The 20964-nt window shown below is 38.6% G+C and overlaps 1 protein-coding gene across 2 annotated transcripts in view; it reads left to right on the forward strand.

Moving 5' to 3' along the window:
• LOC114031478 (sorting nexin-9) overlaps nucleotides 1–20964 on the forward strand; it is a 131230-nt gene that overhangs the window by 75779 nt on the left and 34487 nt on the right. The window contains exons 5-9 of one of the 2 annotated variants that reach the window (XM_027846561.1): nucleotides 4863–5028; nucleotides 13549–13705; nucleotides 18975–19059; nucleotides 20573–20698; nucleotides 20803–20920. In XM_027846561.1, the coding sequence (XP_027702362.1) occupies nucleotides 4863–5028; nucleotides 13549–13705; nucleotides 18975–19059; nucleotides 20573–20698; nucleotides 20803–20920 (652 nt within the window). The remainder of the gene's footprint in view (nucleotides 1–4862; nucleotides 5029–13548; nucleotides 13706–18974; nucleotides 19060–20572; nucleotides 20699–20802; nucleotides 20921–20964) is intronic. The other variant, XM_027846562.1, reaches the window with a different exon arrangement.

Below are 20964 nucleotides of genomic sequence, written 5' to 3' on the forward strand. Positions count from 1 at the left end.
TCAGAATCTTCTTTGAAAGCTCTCTGTGTACAATAGGTCATCTTCCTATTGGGTTGGAGGGGAAGGTAGGCTGGGTTTACTAATATCCCTAAGTATAAACTAGCAAGAAGTTTTTATATGAGTTTTCTGAACTTCACCATGAAGTTGTTTAGGACTTTCTAGGTATCAGTTTTCATAGAATCAACTGTTAGAACTTTAAGGGATCTTAAAAAGCATCTAATTCAATCCCGTTTGTCTAAACAAATAAGGAAACTGTGAGGGCCAAATAGCCAGAGAAGTTAAAGTACTTGCCCAAGGTCATGGAACTAATTCAATGGTTTATTCATTCAACAGATCTTTATTCAGCTGCAAGATGCAGACACTAGTTTTCATTTCAAGTATCCTTATCCTCTACCAAAAGGGAAGCCTTCACTTCATACACAAAGGAGTCATTCATTACAAAATTCTCAGCATGTGGGGTTTGACTATAAAATATAATACTCCAAGTAATATGTGTAATTTTGTGGAATTGATAATTAGGAGATGTCAATAGGAGAAGTATTATCTTTTGATGAATTTCTCTCTTTTTAACCTTTTGCCACCGCCAAGGAGGTTTTGGGTGGATTTGTGAATTATTAAACTAGACTTGGGTAAGAAGATTAAGTTTTCATTACTAACACTTTCCTTCTGTGGGGAATTGTTCATAAATAACTCATTATGAAAGGGAGCTGTTTAAAGCAGGTAATTGCTCATTAAGAGGCCTCTGAAAAATAAAAACAAAGATTTTGAGTCAAAAGTCACTTCAAGATAATGTAGCAAGAATATTAATCTACCACTTTTATATTCAGAAGGAAAAGGTTAATGGGAATTTTAATGGAAGTGTGCCTTAATAGAATTTGAAGTCAGCAAATCTGAAATAAGCTGCTGTTTGGATACAGATCTAGAGAAGCTGGATCTATAAATGTTAAGTTAGTTAAAAGAAGAGAGCCCCAGTTGTCCTTTAAATATGACAGAAATGCAACCATTGTTATATTGCAGTTAGCATTTCAAAATGTTTTGTAATGGCTAATTAGCTGAAAAGTCCTTTTCAAATATGTTACTTATAATGTTGCCCAGTTCTTTGGTTCAAGAAACCAAGACTTGAGTTATTAAAGGCAGTTTCCCAAGAATAATCACAAAACTGATACATCCAAATATTGAGGTCAGATTTGGGAGAGAGGTTCAAGTGTGAAAGAATTCACTTAGACCACTTTCTCTTAACCAATGGGTGCTTTTTATTTTATGTGAAAAAGCATCACGGGCCTCATTAGTGAGAAGCTAATGAAAAGGCCCTAATATTTGGAAGGATCAGGCTTATATAGACATAAAGCAATACAGCCTGACAATGTTCAGGATGATGTAGTTTTAGGGTTTTATGGTGGTTAAAGATAAGGACGGGATAAGGAAGATGGGAAGTTTTATGACACAGGATGAGGGGGGAAAGGACCTCAAGTCACAGGATCTCAAGTTTCAGGAAGGGCTACAGAATGAGCCCCAATCCCCTCTCAGGAGGGTCTTCACAAAGTACTGGAAAAGCAACCCTTAATAATCTTTTTAAACCTTAGGGCACCAAATGCTATATCCACGTCACAAACTTAGATAGATCTTTACTAATGGCACGAAGATTGGCTATAGTCATCGCCTGTAACAGGTGGTAGATTCTAACAGTAAATATAATCCATTCTATACTAAATAGATATGTGTGTGGCCATTGTATGCCTCTTGGTAATTGGGTCTCATTGATTACTTTTTACATAGCTTGTAGACACAAAAACAGTCAACCATGTAGTTAATCAAATTAGGATTTCATGTTTCAATTTAAAGCCTCACATTGTCTTCCTGGCTAGATTTTTAGGAGAAAGGAGGTGGGGGGCTGGGGAAGTTGGTTACTACCATTTTTTAAAAAAGGTTTATTGATGCCTTTTTTTTTTTTTTTACTCTTTTGTGATTTCTTGTTCTCTTCATCCTTCTCTCTCTCTCTCTCTCTCTCTCTCTCTCTCACACACACACACATACACACACACAAACAATTTGAAACTACAAAAAAACCTCAGAGATTAACTAGTTCAACCCTTTGATTTTACAGATGAAGTGAGAACACAGGCTAAGTGACTTGCCCAAGGTCACACAGTGACAGAGTTGGAGTCCTCAGACTCCAAATCTAGCACTAAGAAGAGAGGAATTATGTTTCATAAATTGTCCTCAGAGTCCCAAACTGGTCATAAGAAAATCCTCTGGAATTTTTTTTTTTTTTTTTTTTTGGTAAAGATTAGTTGGCCTTGGTAAAGGCAGGACAACGAGGTGGCTCAAAGGATAGAGCAGTGTACTTAGAATCAGAAGCCTTATCTTCATGAGTCCAAATCTGACCTTAGACACGTCAACCCTGTTTGCCTCAGTTTCCTCATCTCTAAAATGAGCTGGAGAAGGAAATGGCAAACCACTCCAGTTTCTTTGCCAAGGAAACCCCAATGGGGTTACAAAGGGTTGGAAACACAACTGCAATGCTAAAGGCAAAATAATGCTAAATTAAGGGTTAGTTTTCTATAGTGATCAACAAAGCCAGCTTCTGGGGCACAGTTTTGGTTTTTTTTGTTTGTTTGTTTTTTGTTGAGGCAGTTGGGGTTAAGTGATTTGCCCAGAGTCACACAGCTCATAAGCGTTATGTATCTGAGGCCACATTTGAACTCGGGTCCTCCTGACTCCAAGGCTGGAGCTCTATCCACTGCGCCACCTAGCTGCCCCATGGGGCTCAGTTTTAATACCATAATCAAGACCTATTGGCAGTCCTTGAAAGCCTGGGTTCCTGGTGCTTACTTTTCATGTGACCACAGGCACTATAAATGGGAACCAGGAAACACAATTGTCATAAAGGGTTATAGTCCTTTCAACATAGTTTTTTTTTTTAATAGAATGTCAACGACTACTATATTTAATCATTTATCTGTTAATCAAGGATCCTTGGTTCATCCCAACCAGTGCAGATCCCAGGCCTTCTTGTAATCTTTAGTTTCAGAGAGTTAGCTGAAGCTCGCAGGGTTTAAATGGCAGTGGTCACACAGTGTCAGGAATGAGATTTGAACTCGGGCATCCCCTAGCCTTGATAGCTTTCAGTTATTTAATAAAATAAAAATTATACACCTGAATCCTGTATATAATAAAAATTGAAGTATATATCAATCAAGTAAGGCAATAGAGTAATCACATAAAATTTAATTAAGCGTTTTGAGGTCTCTGGGAAACAGGCCATGTAGAAAAGGGGAGGAGCCAAAGGGAGAAAACAGACAGCCACAGGCCTCTGGGGAGAGGAGTGAATTAGGCAGGGGGGAGTTCCAGGGTCCTGAACTGAGGAGAGAATGGGATCTTAGGGGCCAGGAAGTAGCCCAGCTCTGCAGTGCCTCCTTTAAGTGCCATAGTTAATAACATGGATGTCATTGCCAAAGCCTTGTTGACAAGTGTGAACCACTATAAATGGAATAATTGCAAGTGAAGAACTATTTGTCTTGGTTTGAATGCCAACACAGAGAGAAAGACTAAGCTTTTCTAGGAGCAGGGGGGGACACAAAGAGCAATGGATTGCTTCTCTGCGGGGATCTTAGTCCATTTGGGATGACATAGGAGCATGAACAAATGACTAACAATACTGGGTTGTGAGTGATGAAAATGAATGATTTTAGAAGGCAGATGAATCCTGTTAAAGACATATTTATATTCTTGTTAGGCAGACCATCCCCCCCTCCCTGATTTTTCCCTCCAGGATTTGGACTAATTCAGGGGATGTGCCAGGGCTACTTCTCACCAAAGTGTTCCTTGATATCACGGATAGCTACTTTTCACTAGTACTAACATTTGTTCTTTCGCTTATTGTTATGGAAAGTGATAAGCTTATAGGGAGAGGTGCAAAGTCCTATGAGAACTAGGAAAGAAAGGAGATATATCTCGTTGGAGGGGGAGGGGGTGGAGACATCCAAGAAGAATCAAAAAAAGTTTCAAGAAGGGAAGGGGATACCACTGAGCCTTGAAAGAGGGAGAGGATTTCAGCAGGCATCAGGAGCCATTTGATGGTTCCCAGTGTGAATTTTTCTCAGTTTACCAAACCCTGTGGTTTTTTTGTTTTTGTTTTTTTTTTTAAATATAGCCTGCCTTCGCTCCTAAATGTGCTCTGGGTTGTTAGACCTTTAGCCTGATAGCTCTGCTGATAAATGGTTAGCCGGTTATTAGAAGCCTAGTATCAGATAAGTGTCTCCCTGTGAGCTCATGTGGATGAGATGTCTTTCTCTTATTAATGTTTAACTTACAGTAACACCACTAGGGAGTTTGTTAAAAGGTAGTTAGGTTTCCTGTTTTGTATTTTTTAATATTTACCTAAAAATAATAGAATAAAATTGTGCATTCAAATGTAAAATTTTGTCTTTTAAAAAAGAAAAACATAGGCATCAGGTTTGCTGTTTTTTAAATACTCACCTGAAAATATTAAAATGAAATTGTACATTCAGATGTAAAATTTTGTCCTTTTAAAAGAAAAACACAGGCATCAGGTTTGCTGGTTTTTTAATAATCCACGTACAATTTTATCCTTTAAAAAATGGGCATCTGATATTAGTTCTCCATTTCTATGTGATTGAAATACAAAAGATCAGTCCCTGTAACCATGAGTGTGTTAAAGAAGAGTAGATTAGACGTCGGCTCCATTCAGTATTTTCTTGCAACCCTCTCTTTTTAAATCAGAAGTCAATGTCTTTGCGATATTTTTCCAGTACCACTTTGTATGTTCAAATGCCACACCCTCTGCACTTAATTCTTAAGACTTAACCATTCCTTTTCTTTCCTTGCTCTTCACAATGTAGGTGAATAGTGCTAATGACCCTTGGTCAAACTGGAATGCTGGCAAATCTGGGAACTGGGAAAGCACAGATGGTTGGGGAACCAAACCAGAAGGTGCCTCTGCTCAGAAGAACACTTCCAACAACTGGGATGCTGCCTTTGGCCATCCACAGGCCTACCACGGGCCAGGTGAGAGAAGGCTCTTCTGAGCCCTTAAAGGAACCAGGTCATCCACCTTCAATACACATTTTCATGCATGTTAAACAGTCCCTCAGGACTACTTTACTGGGAGAATCCACAAACACTCTTTGTTCTGCCCTCACCAGATGTTGGCGGTTGATGTTCTTTTCAAAATACAGACAAATGTCAATTATCCACAAAGGGATCATCTGCTTTGTAACACCTGAGGATGTCTCCACCTCCTTTACTGCACATTTGGGCCTTAGGACTACAGCATAGAAGGACTCAGGCTCTTTTTGTGTCCCAAAGCTAAATTTAAGTCTCATCTTTACCAGTCTTTCCTCTGCTATTGGTTGATGTGATTTGTGCCACTCTGTGCCCAGGGTTAGCGCAGGGAATTGAAAACTGACAGTATGACAAGAAACTTTGATAGGCACAACATGGAGGCGGCCTTTTGAATCAAAGCAGAAGTAGTCAAGAGTGCCTAGAAGTCCAGACTGCTGGCTGATTCTGGGAACTCCTCTTCTAGAATTCTCTGTTTTCTTCTTCCTTCACTTCCGTAAATCTCTTCGTTTCTGCATAATAAGGCTGAGTGCCTAAATTCCTCATCCTCTCCATGTAGAAACAGCCCACTTTAAAAGGAAGTTTGAAAGGAAGCATAAATCAGCAAGACAGTTTTGAAAGTAACCTCTGGAACTATATCTTCTTTTTAAAAGGGAAGGAAATATGAAATGGAGATTCATGGTTTCCTACATAGCACTTTTTTGTGTTGCACCGTGTTTGGGTTTTGTGTTTGGAAATGCTCTTTTTTGTGACTGTTTAAGTTCGGAATAAAAAATATAGTGAAACAAAAACAAAAAAAAAAAGACGCCTGCTGCCTTTCACCAGGGAAGCAACATCGCAGATTAGCTGGGATGTTGGCACAGACTGAACGTGGAAATTGGAAAAAAGGGAGGGAGCTCTGCCTGTCAGGGGCACCACTATTTCCCCAGAGAATCTTAGCATTAGAAGTCATTTAGTGAGACCTCCAGGCCTGGGCAGGAATCCCCCTCCCCCTCCTCAGCATATGTAAGAGGTGGACATTCAGGCAGAGGATGGGTGACACCCTACCCCACCCCGACGCCAGCCAAAGATAAGGAAAGATCTTATTAATTCACTAGGCAGCCCACTGACTTTTGGGGTAACCCTGATTGTGAGAAAATTCTTCCTTTATTGAGTCAGAAAGGTCTGCTCTGGGGGCAGCTAGGTGGCGAAGTGGATAGAGCACTGGCCCTGGAGTCAGGAGGACCTGATTCCGCCTCAGACACGTAACACTTAGTAGCTCTGTGACTCTGGACAAGTCACTTAACCCCAATTGCCTCGCCAAAAAAAAAAAGAAGATCCACTCCATTGCTCGTATTTGCAGTTCCCCTAGACTTACACAGAGTGAGTGCCATGTTATAATACTGTGCAAACTGTAACTCTAATTTAGAGTCAGAGCTTTTCTACTTACTTCCTCTGTGACCTTAGGCAAGTAACCTCTCCAAGCCTCAGTTCATTTGTAAAATGAGGGGAAAAGAAGGGGAATAAGTATTTTTATAGCACCTACTGCATGCCAGGCACTGTACTTAAGCCCTTTACAAATATTATCTCATTTAATCCTCACCACAACCCTATGAAGTAGGTGCTGTTATTATCCCCATTTTACAGTTGAGGAAACTGAGGCAAACGGAAATTAAGTGACTTGCCCAAGGTCACACAGCTAGGAAACCTCTGATGGCCCATCACTCTATATCCACAGAGCCACCCAGCTGCTTCTAAAATGAAGAGGCTGCACTAGATGGCTCTGTGCTCTCTCTTCCCGATGACACCTGTCTTCAGGTATTTGATGACAACTCTACTGTCCCTCTGAGTTTGTCTTCTTTAAGCTAATTAGTCCAATGGCAGTTTCAAATCTCCCCACTTCCCTGGTTCCTCTATTCCTCTAGAATAGTTTTTTTGGTCCATGCCTTTTACATTCTGAAGAGAGCGTAGGTGTGGCCTGTCCTCTTCTGGGTCCATCCTTCCTGCTTGTGAATGCTGAACTTCTAATGACGAATCATAAAATTATGTTGAACGTTGTGATTCAGTGGAAAGAGCATGAGACTTGGAGCCAGCTAAGGCCTTGCTTGATTCAAGTCCCATCTCTGATACTTACCGCGTTTCCATGGCTACGTGTCTTAGCCTCTCGGAGCCTCTGTTTCCTCATGTGTAAAATGACGATAGTAAAACCTGTAATAGCTACCTCCCAGGGCTGTTGTAAAGATCAAACGACATGGTGTGTACAGAGCACTTTGTAAACCTCAACAGTCTATAAAAGGCAGCTGTCATCATTATTGTCTTTATTATTATTATTAGCCTCCCTGAAAACCACATTACATATTGGCTTGTTCCAAGCTTATGGCCAGCTAAAACCTTGTCTTTCCTTGTTCAGAACGCCTTGGTGTTCATGTTTCCTTTCTTTCTTCTTTCTCTCATATCCAGTGAAGCCCCCTAGAGTCTGCCTCTGTAATTTCTCTCAAACCCATCCCCTCCTCACAGTTCCCACTGTTAACACCTTAGTGTGGGCCTCTGTTACCACCTGTCTGGGCTATAGGCCTCTAACGTTCTTTCTCCCCTGCTCCAGTCTATGCTTCCTAGTCCCACAACCTGGCATAAAGTCCCACCAGCTCATATTATCACTCCCCCTTTTCTCTCTCCCCCCTTTCCTCCCTCTTCCTTTCACCAGACTGGAAGTCACAAGCCAGTTCATACTCTGATTGGCATAAAAGCTTTGACCTTCATTTTTCCAAACTGGGACTTCATACCTCTCTTTGGTCAGACTGGTGGCCCTTTGCTTCTGGAGCCTCACCGTATTGGGGCTTAACTAAATTCAAGGACTCAGTCGGCTCTAGTCCTACTATCACTCAGAGCTCTGGAGCTCAACCAATTCACCAGCCTCAGCTTCCCCAAGCAGCAAGAGTTACAGGCTTTCATCACCACACCCAGCATCGTTCTACTTTTCTTTCTTTTTTAAAAAAATTTTATTTTTTAAAATTTATTTTATTTTTAGTTTTCAACTTTCACTTCCATAAGATTTTTGAATTAAATTTTCTCCCTCTTTCACCCCCCACCCCCACAGCACGAAATCCAATATAGGCTTTACATACACATTCTTGTTAAGCATATTTTCCCATTAGTCGTGATGTAAAGAACAATTAGAACTAATGGGAAGAACCACGAGAATGAAGCAATAAAACAAAACAGCAAAGGAAAAGGAGAGCAATTAGTATGCTTCCGTCTGCATTCAGACGGAATTTCTTTCTAATTCTTTCTCTTGGTGTGGATAGCGATTTCCATCATGAATCTTTTGTCGTTGTCTTAGATTCTTGTGTTGCTGTGAAGAGCCAGGTCTATCAAAGTCAGTCATCCCATAATATGGCTGTTACTGTGTACAATGTTCTCCTGGTTCTGCTCATTTCACGCTGAATCCGTTCATATAGATCTTTCCAAGTGTTTTTGAATTCTATCTGCTTATCATTTCTCATAGCACAATAGTATTCCATTACATTTATATACCACAACTTGTTTAGCCATTCCCCAGTTGATGGGCATCCCCTCAATTTCCAATTCTTTGCCACCACAAAAGAAACTGTTATAAATATTTTTGTACATGTGGATCCTTTTCCCATCTTTATGATCTCTTTGGGATACAGCCCTCGAGGTGCTATTGCTGGGTTAAAGGGTATGCACAGTTATATAGCCCTTTGGGCATAACCCCAAATTGTTCTCCAAAATGGTTGGATCATTTCACAATTCCACCAACACTGTATTAGTGTTCCAGTTTTCCCACATCTTCTCCAACATTTATCATTGTCCTGTTTTGTCATGCTATCTGTCATTTTAAGGAAGACTCCATTTATTCCTATGCTCTCTAGTGTTTTTAATAGGAATGGGTGTTGTGTTTTGTCAAATGCTTTTTTCTGCATCTATTGAGATAGTCATATGATTTCTGTTAGTTTTGTTGTTGATATGGTCACCTATGCTGATAGTTCTCCTAATATTGAACCAGCCCTGCATTCCAGGTCTAAATCCTACCTGGTCATAGTGTATTATATGTTATCCTCAAGATAAGTTGTTGTAATCTCTTTGCTAATATTTTATTTAAAATTTTTTCATCTATATTCATTAGGGAAATTGGTCTATAATTTTCTTTCTCTGTCTTGGCTCTTCCTGGTTTAGGTATCAGCAACATATCTGTGTCATAAAAAGAATTTGGTAGGCCCCCTTCACCTATTTTCCCAAATATTGTGTATAGTATTGGAATTAGTTGTTCTTTAAATGTTTAATAGAATTCACTTGTAAATCCATCTGGCCCTAAAGATTTTTTTCTTAGGGAGTTCATTGATGGCTTGTTCAATTTCTTTTTCTGAAATGGTGTTAAGTATTTTATTTCCTCTTCCGTTAATCTGGGCAATTATATTTTTGTAAATATTCATGCATTTCATTAAGATTGTCAAATTTATTGGCATATAGTTGGGTGAAATAGCTCCTAATTATTGTTTTGATTTCCTCTTCATTGGTGGTGAATTCACCCTTTTCATTTTTGTTGCTGGTAATTTATTTGTTTGTTTTTTTAATCAAATTAACCAAAGGTTATCATTTTATTGATTTTTTTTTCCATAAAACCAGCTCTTAGTTTATTTATTAGTTCAATAGTTTTCTTAATTTCAATTTTATTAATCTCTCCTTTGGTTTTCAGAATTTCTAGTTTGGTATTTATTTGGGGATTTTCAATTTGTTCTTTTTCTAGCTTTTTTGTTTGCATGCCCCATTCATTGATCTCTTCTTTCTCTATTTTATTCATATAAGCATTTAGAGATATAAAACCTCCCCTAAGGACTGCTTTTGCTGCATCCCATAAGTTTTGGTATATTGTCTCATTATTGTCATTCTCTTGGATGAAGTTATTGATTGTTTGTATGATTTGTTGTTTGGCCCATTCATTCTTTAGGATTAGATCATTTAGTTTCCAATTAATTTTTAGTCTGTCTTTCCATGGCCCTTTATTACATGTAATTTTTATTTCATCATGATCTGAAAAAGATGTGTTAATATTTATGCCTTTCTGCATTGGATTGTGAGGTTTTTATGCCCTAGTACATGGTCAGTTTTTGTGTAGGTGCCATGTACTGCTCAGAAAAAGATATATTCCTTTCTGTCCCCATTTAGTTTTCTCCAGAGGTTAATCATATTTAACTTTTCTAAGATTCTATTGATCTACTTAACTTCTTTCTTGTTTGTTTTGTGGTTAGATTTATCTAGTTCAGAGAGGGGGAGGTTGAGGTCCCACACTAGTATAGTTTTGCTGTCTGTTTCTTCTTGTATCTCCCTTAACTTCTCCTTTAGGAATTTGGCTGCTATACCACTTGGTACATATATGTTTAGCCATGATGTTACTTCATTATCTGTGGTACCTTTTAGCAGGATATAGTTTCCTTCCTTATCTCTTTTAATTAGATCTATTTTTGCTTTTGCTTTGTCTGAGATCAGGATCGCTACCCCTGCCTTTTTTACTTCAGCAGAAGCGTAATATATTCTGCTCCAGCCTTTTACCTCTGTATCCCTCTGCATCAAATGTGTTTCCTGTAGACAGCATATTGTAGGTTTATGGTTCTTAATCCACTCTGCTATCTGTTTCTGTTTTATGGGAGAGTTCATCCCATCCACATTCACAGTTATGATTACTATCTGTGTCTTCCTCTCCATTCTATTCCCCTTCCCCCTCGTTTATGCTTTTTTCTCTCCTTTTTCCTTTTCCCTCCTCAGTAGAGTTGTGGCTTCAACCACCGTCTCCTTCAGTCTCCCCTTCCTTCTATTAGCCCCGCCTCTCTTTTCCCTTTACCCTTTCTATTTCCTATAGGGTAAGTTAGATTTCTGTACCTAACTGATTATGATATTCCCTCTTTGAACCAAATGTGATAAAAGTAAGGTTCAAACAATGCTCATCTCCCTCCCTTCTTTCCCTCTAATATTCTTGGTTTTTATGCCTTTTCATGTAATGTAATCAATCCTTGTCTGCCTTCTCCTTTCTTTTTCTCCCAGTACAATCCCTTTTCTCCATTTAATTAGATTTTTTACCATCCCATCAAAGTAAACTTAAACCCAGCCCTCTGTCTAAGTATACCCCCTTTTAAATGTCATGATGACAATACAGTTACAAATATCATCTTCCCTTGTGGGGATGTAAACAGTTTACCCTCATTGGTAATATAATGGGGGTTTTTTTCTTTCCTGTTTAACTTTTTATACTTCTCTTAAGTCTTGTATTTGAAGGTCAAATTTTCTGCTGAGCTCTGGTCTTTTCATCAAGAAGGTTTAGAAGTCCCCTATTTCATTGGATGTCCATTTCCTCCCCTGAAAGATTATGCTCAGTTTTGCTGGGTAGTTGATCCTTGGTTGTAATCCAAGCTCCTTTGCCTTATGGAATATTGTATTGCATGCCCTCTGATCTTTTAATGTAGAAGCTGCAAGATACTGCATAATCCTGACTGGGGTTCCATGATATTTAAATTGTTTTTTTCTGGCTGCTTGCAGTATTTTCTCTTTGATCTGTTGTTTTGGAATTTAGCTACTGTATTCCTTGGCATTTTCAATTTGGGATCTCTTTCAGGAGGTGATAGGTGGATTCTTTCCATGACTAATTTGCCTTCTGGTCCTTGGACCTCAGGTCAGTTTTCTTTGATGATTTCCTGGAGGATATTGTCCAGATTCTTTTTTTCATCATGGTTTTCCAGTAGACCAGTAATTTTTAAATTGTCCTTCCTGGATCTATTTTCCAGGTCAGTTGTTTGATCAATGAGGTATTTTATGTTTTCTTGTATTTTTTCATTCTTTTGTTTCTGTTTGACTGATTCTTGCTCTCTCGTAGTCATTAGCTTTCACTTGCCCCTTTCTAATTTTTAAGGAGTTGTTTTCTTCTATTGGATTTTGTACTTTCTTTTTCATTTGGCCCGTTTTACTTTTTAAGGAGTTCTTCTCTTCATTGAGTTTTTGTGCCTCCTTTTCCATTTGACCAATTCTACTTTTTAAGGACTTGTTTTCTACAGTTAATTTTTGTCCTTTCCTTTTCAAGCTATTGATTCTCTCTTGCATACCTCTCATTTCTTTTCCCAATTTTTCTTCTACCTCTCTTATTTGACTTTTAAAATCCTTCTTGAGCTCTTCCAAGAAGGCTTTTTGGGCTTGAGACCACTTCGTATTCCCCTTTGAGGTTTCGTATGTGGGTATATTAACAATGTTGTCCTCTTCTGAATTTGTGTCTTGATCTTCCCTTTCCGCAAAATAAGAATCTATGTTCATTTTCCCTTTCTGCTTTTTTTTCATGATGTTTGCCTATTCTCTGACTTTTTACCAAAAAAAAAACAAAAAACCCAAAACTGTTGAGTTCTCCTGCTGGAGTGAAGGGGGCACTTACTTAGTGCTTCTTTTCCTACTCCCTGGGGCCTTGCACTTGAATGTTTGGCTCCTGGTCACCTGGGCCTTGCACAGGGATGTTTTGCTGCTGCTGAGTTTCTGTCAGCCTGAAGCTTTCCTTCTGGAGTGTTGTGTTTCTCAGAGTTGTGTTGAGGGACTGGGTAATTCCACTTCTGGAGAACGCTGTCACCTGTGGTCATTTTCCGAGTTGGTGTTTACTAGTTCCCCTTCCTGTGTTGAGGTTCTCAGGGATCCTGGTGGTAGCATTTGCCTGTTCCACCATGGGTCTTAGGATCTCCCAGTGGTATGCTGAAGTGGGGCTTGCCGCTGGTTTGCTGGGACATCTCCAATCCTGTACTGCTCCCCCTCCCCCAGAGCGAGAAAGGCCTTTCCTGTTAATCCCCCCAAGCTTCCTGGGGTACAAGATTGCTGTGCCCTGCCTTTTTGCTGGCTCAGGGTTTTTCCTGGGTCGGTATTTTCTGGGCTTTCAGAAGTCAGTGAGGGAGAGTAAGAGCAGCTTATTTCCTACTCTGCCAATCCTCCATTCTGCCGTTCAGGTTGTTATCTCATACGGTTTCTTTCCGTATGTCCTATACTTCGTCCAGATTGGTCCACTCACATTTGCTAATGTACCTCCATACATCAGGTTCCCTGTATTTGGAATAGCCTCCCCTCCACCTTGAATTCCTACTCATCTTTTAAAGCCCATATTGCATTATAGCTTAACAAAATTAACCTTGAGAGACTTACCTAGCTGCGCCATCAAGATGGGAACAAAGTCCTATGAACATAGGACAGGTGGTACCAAGAGGTGGGAGAAGAAGACAAAAGAAACATGAGAGACAATCTTCCCATTTCAAAATTTTGTCTCACACCTTCCCTGCCAGGTTATACTGTTTGAGATGAGAACATGAGGGTGAAAAGACTCGTTATATCTGAAAACATTACTCTATATTCACCATCCTTCTACTCCATCTTCTTATAATTGGCTGTTACCTTTTCCTATGGGCACCAGAATGAGGATGATCTGTTTTCTTTCTCTTCTGTTCCTCACAGCAGCTGCCGGGGATGAGGATGACTGGGATGAAGATTGGGATGACCCCAAGTCATCACCTCCTACTTATTTTAAGGATGTAGAGTCCACTGAGGCCGGTGGGGCCCAACGAGGCAACGCTCGTGCTAGTGGTGCTTCTATGAAGATTCCACTTAACAAGTAAAGTCAAAAAAAAATCTTGGTTCTTTTAGTCTTGAATATTAACTTGAAAGTTTATTTGTAGGAGCAGTCTTTTTTTTTTTTTTAACAGTCTCTTTCTATTGAATTTAATGACATTTGAGAGGCAGCCTAGCTTAGTGTACAGAGCACTGGACCTGGTGTCAGAAAGACCTAGGTTCAAATCCTCCCTCAGATACTAAGTGACCCAGGGCAAGTCATTTAACTTCTCTGAACCTAGTTTTCTTCTAAGTACAGTGAGGGAGTTAGGGTTTCTAAGGTCCCTTCAAGCTCTAAATCTGATCCTGTTCTATAATCCTGTCATCTGAATCCCTAGAATATTCAGAGATACTGTTAAAAACTCATTAAATATTGAGCTTTGCCTCAGGATGTCAAATGAAAAAAACTACAGCATATCAAGCTTAATTCCATTTTAGTTTTCTTCCATTCTACTGATACTTTTGAAAGTAAATAACCATCAGGGGTTGCTGCTTTATTTTGTTGTTGCTGTTTAATTAACCTTTTTACCTGGTAGTTTACATTTTTAATAAAATTATTTGTAGAAGCATTCCTTATTGGGAAGGTGTGGTAACATAGTGCATTTTTATCATACTGGGATTTTAGGGTAAGAAACACTGAGAAATAGAATTTATGACTTTCTTGAGATTCAGCCAGCAGTATTCCTCTGACGAACAACTTTGTGACTGATATTTACAAAAACCTCATTGATTTCATTTTAATCTTAGTAGTATTCACAGTCCATTTTTCAGTGTAGGTGTCATAAAGTTGTCCTATGTCTGAAAATCATTAAAAGCAGCATAGTAAATTGTGTGGTTAATGAATATAACCTGGGGCAGCAAGGTGACATAATGTATAGAGTGGCAGGCTTGGAGTCAGGAAGGTTCATCTTCTTGAGTTCAGATCTGGCCTCAGACACTTACTAGCCTTGTGACCTTGGGCAAGTCACTTAACCCTGTTGCCTTGCTTTCCTCAGCTGTAAAATGAGCTGGAGAAGGAAATGGCAAACCACTCCAGTATTTTTGCCAAGAAAACCCCAAATGGGGTCACTTCAAGTCAGACACAACTGAAAAATGACTGAACAAAATAAATAAAACACATAAATTTAGTAACTCTTATTTAGACTTCAGCCTATTTGTTACCTCATTTAAATTAGCATATTTTGATTGCATAATTAAATTCATTAACCATTTGTTAAGCCCAGGTTCTGTACCATACCAAAGTGAAATAGTCTCCACCCTCAAGTCAGCAATATGTACATAGGTAAATAAATACAGAAAATATATAAAGTCATTTTGGGAAGGAGGAAGTGCTCGCAAGTAAGAGAATCAGAGAGGGCCTTGTATAGGAGGTAACACCTTATCTGAGAACATGACAGGCACAAGGTATAGAGGTAGGAAATGGAATGATACCTAAGGGAAACAGCCTTGGGCTAGAACATGGAATTCATGGGAAGTGAATAAATATGTAATAAGCCTAGAAAGGTCAACTAATGCCATACTTTTAATAAATTTGCCTTCTCTTTGTGACATTGTTCAATTTTGTGTTTAATTACATATATGCAAAATAAAGCCATTCACTGACAACTTTTTAAAATGCATTTTTAAAGTAGTAGATATAGTTAATAATTTTTATTGAAATTTTATTATTAAGATTCTGACAAATTTTTTTTTCACATATTAAGCTGAAAATAAGGGCTGTTTAAAGTCCCAGCAAGTTTAAATATGTCTTAAAAGACCACTAAAGGGTAGGGTTAACATTTAATTTTGTCAGTGTAATGAGGCAGTATCATATATTGATGTTTTTCTGCTGCTAAGTGAATTTTTACATGTGGAAAAAGAAAAACTTAAATTTTCCATTGGTTTGAAAGCCTTCATTTTACAATGATTTTCTATTAAAAATGGCATTAATTTTATTTCTTTCGTGAATTATTAGGAGGCAGCTCCTAATGGTATAGTGGTGGTATAGTGGATAGAGTGCTGGACTTGGAGATTGGAAGACCCCAGTTCGAATCCTGCCTCAGACACTTAGTAACTGTGTGACCCTGGGCAAGTCACTTAACTTCTATAAGCCTCAGTTTCCTCATCTGTAAAATGGTGAGAACAATACCGCCTATCTCATAGAGTTGTTATAAAGATCAAATCTGTTAACACACGTAAAGTGCTTTGCAGATGTTAAAATGCTATATAAATGCTTTTATTTTTAGAGAAATACAGGCATATAAAATTAAAATAAAAGCCATTCTTCTCCAAAATAAAAGTTTTATTAGTTGCCCAGAAAGCACGAAAAAGTACTATAGCATTCCTCAAGTTGCTGTGTTTGAGTTGGATGAACGTCTTCCTTGCTAATTGCCAGTCATTAAATTACTTCTGGGTTATGTAGTTTCTTAAAAATTAAGATAACTGGAAAAGAGGAAAAGAGTATCAGTATAAAAAGGATTGAGGATTATGAAAAGCAACTTAATGAAGTTATTTAAAAGATCTGAAATTTGGAAATAGCACTGTGACTTTGAGTAGCTCACTTTGCCTATCTCTGAGACTCACTTTCCTCATCTGTAAAATGAAGGTGTTGAACTCTGTGATCTCTGAAATCCTTTCCGACTCAAAAATTCTTTTTGACTCTAAGAACTCTTCTTCTGTGACTTATATTTTGTTAAATTTATAAAGTTAATATAATAACCTACTTGCTAACTGTTTGTCCTGTGTTCTGGACAAGCACCATGACATGCAAGTGAAATAGATTTAGGTGAGGGAGGGCTGTGCAAAGTCACCAGCCTCACTTTTCTCCTCCGGAGCCATCTAGGTCCAGTGGTCAGATATAGATCAGGACTACTGATCTATATATGAGAAACCCCAGGATGCAAGAGGGAAACCTTGGCCTTTTTAAGCTAAGGTCTTTAACAGGTCTCAGTTTGACTGAGGCAACACCCATTCAGGGATATAAGACTAGGTAAGAAATGAGACATAGAATGGCCTCTTTTACCTAGTCAAAAAAAAAGAAAGAAAGAAAGAAAAAAATAATCAAACTGGGTGGGAAAGACCCTCTAGGTTTCTGGCTAAAGAGGAACAATTACTATTTACATTCATTCTGAGCCATCAGGGCCAAAACAATAACCATTGAGTGGTGCTTTGGTAGACCCAATCAATGTTGTTGGCCAGTCAGTGAGAGCCTGAATGAATTGGGTTTAAGGCAAGGTCTTTAAAAAAGAAATCTAAGCAGCTTGGAGGCACACTGGATAGAGCACCTGCCCTGGAGTCAGGAAGACCTGAGTTCAAATCCGGCCTCAGACACAGCTTACTAGCTGTGTGACCCTGGTCAAGTCACTTAACCCCAATTGCCTCACACAAAAAAAAAAAAGGAAGAAAAAGAAATCTAGCTAGTAAATCCCAAGGATTCAGCCTTCAAAATTTACCTTCCTTTCAGCAGAACACCTCAGGTAAGGATATGATACCCCATGTGGAGAGTGGAGGGGCAAAGTTGCCCAACTGGGCCTGATACTATGTAAATGTGGTAGAGTTCTTTGGGTGCGGGGCTTAAAGAGTTAAATGCAAGGCATCCCAATTCTATATGCAGAGAGGCCCTGTGCATCTAAAGCTAACCCAGATTGTAGGTTGGGACTTGAGACAGGAAAGAAGAGCAATCAGTACTGTCTAGGACCTTGGTTGGAGCTAATGTGTATTTGGGGACAAAGGAGATAATAAAACTAACTTAAGTTCCCTAGGCATTCAGGTTCTTTTTCCCAGCTTAATTCTAGACTTAGCCAGAGAGGATGAAGTATGGTGCATCAATGCATCTTTCAGGTCCATTCCAAAGTAGACCTGTACTTCTAGGTCTCAATTGTGGCCTTAATCCTTGGACTTTCCTAGAATTGACCCCCTTTTTTTAGAGAGTTAAGAATGTTTTAAATCATGTGATATTGTGTAAATCATTTTTTAATCTGTTAATGTACTACCAGTGAGGAGTATCTATACTAAAATTGTTTAACACTAAACATTTTAGCTCTGTGTATTAACATTTGCTTTCCAGCTTTGAACCAACTTTCGTTTGGTTCTGTACTGATTTGTGGACTCTAAAATACTGGGTCAAATTAACATAAAGTTGAGCTCATTGTAGAAAATGTCACCTTTTTCTAAATTTACCACTCCTTCTAAGACTAGAATGTGACCATTTTTGGTGAAGCCATAAAATGACATTTCAATCAATCCAGTTACATCCCAGTAGTTGGTTGGTGGGGATGCAGAATAAGTAGTAGACAAAGACCCTGCTCTCAAGGACCTAACAGAATATTGCACAGAATGTGTTTAAGACTAGGAATGAGATTCCAAAGATGTGCCCAACAATGGCGACAGCAGTGTAGTAGGTAAAGGAAAAGGGATCTTGATTGAGCTGAATTGTATTGTTTTGGTCAAAGAATCAAAGATGCCAGTATTACTGTGAAGCAAAGAAAGATCTTTCCGTACTAAAGAAGGCCCTTGTAATAAGAATGTTCCAAGTTAGCATGCTTTTATGAGATCTACATTATAATGACTTATTTGAAAAATTACTACCAAGAAAAAAACCCCACCAAAGCTAAACACCCAAATAAAGGCATCCCCTTCTCAATAGTGACCTTTGGGAGATTGCTTGCTTATGTCATGGCTGTTGATATTGCTTAAATGGTCTTTGTAATAGCTTTCCAAGTCTGTAGCACTTCAAATATCCAGTTCCCAAAGAGGCTTTCCAAAGATGTTTTGAGTAATGGGATTAACATTGGAGTAATTTAATTATACCCCCACCCTGACCCAAATGCCAATTTTAGGAACCCTCATTGAAATGCATAAGTCCTTGAATGCTTGTTTAAATAAAATAATCAGTCTCCTTTCTCGTTAATCACACCTCAGTATGTGGCCAACTCAGGCTGCTAAGAGTTCCCTCCTGTAATCTGAATGAAATTTACCAAATTGTCCTATTGCCCTTCTTTGGGTGATAGAATTTTGTAGATTTAAGATAAACAGTGTCCCTGTAAATGTAGCACCTTCTGGAATAAAACTATTTTCTTAGTAGCTGCAGCTTGATTAAATGACTAATTGGCCATTGAGCAATCTGATTAGACTGGGTATCACTTACCACACCACTGTTTCTAGTGCGTCTATCTGAAAGACAAAACAAGGTGAAAATTGTTTCTAAAAAGCAAATGGGAATGGAAGGATTTGAATTCTTATAAGGAAAGATTGGGGAGCTCAACAGCATTTTATTCATTTATTTCTGTAATTAGATTTCCTGGATTTGCAAAACCTGGAATGGAACAATACTTACTGGCAAAGCAGCTAGCAAAACCCAAAGAGAAAATTTCCATCATTGTAAGTTTTTGGTTATTTTGTGTTTTTTTTTTTCCTTCCTTTAAACTGTTTTAATGATAATTTCAGTACTAAGAGAATTGTTTCCTTTGTGAAAGGTCTAAGATATACATACCCTAAATAACTGACATTATCCTTTAGTATTTAAGAATGCTAGAGATAATTAGGCTATTAGTGCCTTCATCTATGCTATTTAGATCTGTTTTCTTTCTCTTTTTAAGACCATTAGTAGTAAGAGTATGTAACTATAGATCACTTTGGAAAATCCTTTTTATCAGACCTTTGAGATGAGTTGATAAGCTTAATTTTTATGCCTCAGTTTATAGCCTAGAAAAATAAACATGCAGTATCAGAACATAGCACCTTCTCTAATGTCTACAGTAATCAGACTTTTTTTTTACCAGTCAGCCATCTGTAACATGAAGATAAGAAATGATCAGATTAAAAAACTGGTATTTAACGATACCATTGAGGATATTAGTCTGTGTCCTTTACTTAATATTTACACAGCTCACACATAAAGCATTGGGATTTCATCCACAAATTATGAAAGATAAGAATGCCAGATAGCTCAGGACATCCCAGCTGTGTGTCCTAAAATAAATGTATTTCAGGAATGGGAGCTGTGGATATATGCTGTCCCTATTCACTTACCCAGATTGGTTTGATGACTGAAGAAGCCTTTATCATAATAACCACAAGCACCAAATGAAGATAGAGAACACCATCCACCTTAGTTCATCCTCTATCACAAGATGTTGGTGGAGGAGCAGAAGTTATAAAACCTGTGTTCTTCCTTACTTGCACCCTCAGTCTTTTGATAAGCTTTGCAATTCTGTGAATTTCCAAAGTGGGAAAATGAGGCTAAGATTTCTCAGCGGTCTGCTACTCCCATAACCATGTTGGGAGCAAAGGACCAGGGTTTACCGTCATTAGCCTACTACAGAGTAGTAGGCTGTCACCATCTCTGATAAGTGTGCCAAAGGCCTGAATCCCTAATTATGTCATACAAGTTCAGGGGTAGGAAATTTTATTTTAAAGGGGCAGCTAAGTGGTGCAGTGGATAGAGCACCGGCCCTGGAGTCAAGAGGGCCTGAGTTCAAACCCAGCCTCAGACACATGATATTCACTAGCTGTGTGACCTTGGGAAAGTAACCCTGATTGCCTTACCCAAAAAAAAAAATGATCTGGTAGGAAATTTTATTTTAGAGTTCCCCTTCCTAGTGAAGGTAAACTAGTAAACCCAAAAGCGTTCTAACTTAAATTTATGTGGAATTTAGAATGAAAACAAATTTATACTCATAAATAAAGCATTCTTTGAGTATGGCATGTAATAAGGAAAAAAGATCTGACCCAGGATGTACGTATGTTACCTCCGTGAGATGTATATAGCAAAGAGATTTCTACTTGGAAGGGGCTTCTGTCCTGAAAAGAAAATTTTTGATCATGGACTGATTAGGATCTTTATGCTTGTCTGAAATGAAAATAATTTTTTTGTGGGACATTCTGCGTGCAGGTTGGAGATTATGGCCCAATGTGGGTTTACCCCACCTCTACATTTGACTGTGTTGTAGCAGATCCCAGGAAAGGCTCCAAGATGTATGGTTTGAAGAGTTACATCGAGTATCAATTAACAGCCACTGTAAGTGCCTCAAACATTTGTCAGAGCTAGAAGTGTGTCCAGCTTTCTTTCTGTGCATGGTGTTTATTTACTTGTTTTTCTCTTTCTCTGTCTGTATTTTACAGAACACTAATCGGTCTGTCAACCACAGATATAAGCACTTTGACTGGCTCTATGAGCGCCTTCTAGTTAAGTTTGGGTCAGCCATTCCAATCCCTTCCCTCCCGGACAAGCAGGTTACAGGTGAGTATATTGCAGATCTGAGCCCAGCAATTATAGAACAACTT

This window comes from Vombatus ursinus, unplaced genomic scaffold (genome assembly GCF_900497805.2).
Source record: "Vombatus ursinus unplaced genomic scaffold, bare-nosed wombat genome assembly UNPS02015175.1, whole genome shotgun sequence".
NCBI classification, from domain to species: Eukaryota; Metazoa; Chordata; class Mammalia; order Diprotodontia; family Vombatidae; genus Vombatus; species Vombatus ursinus.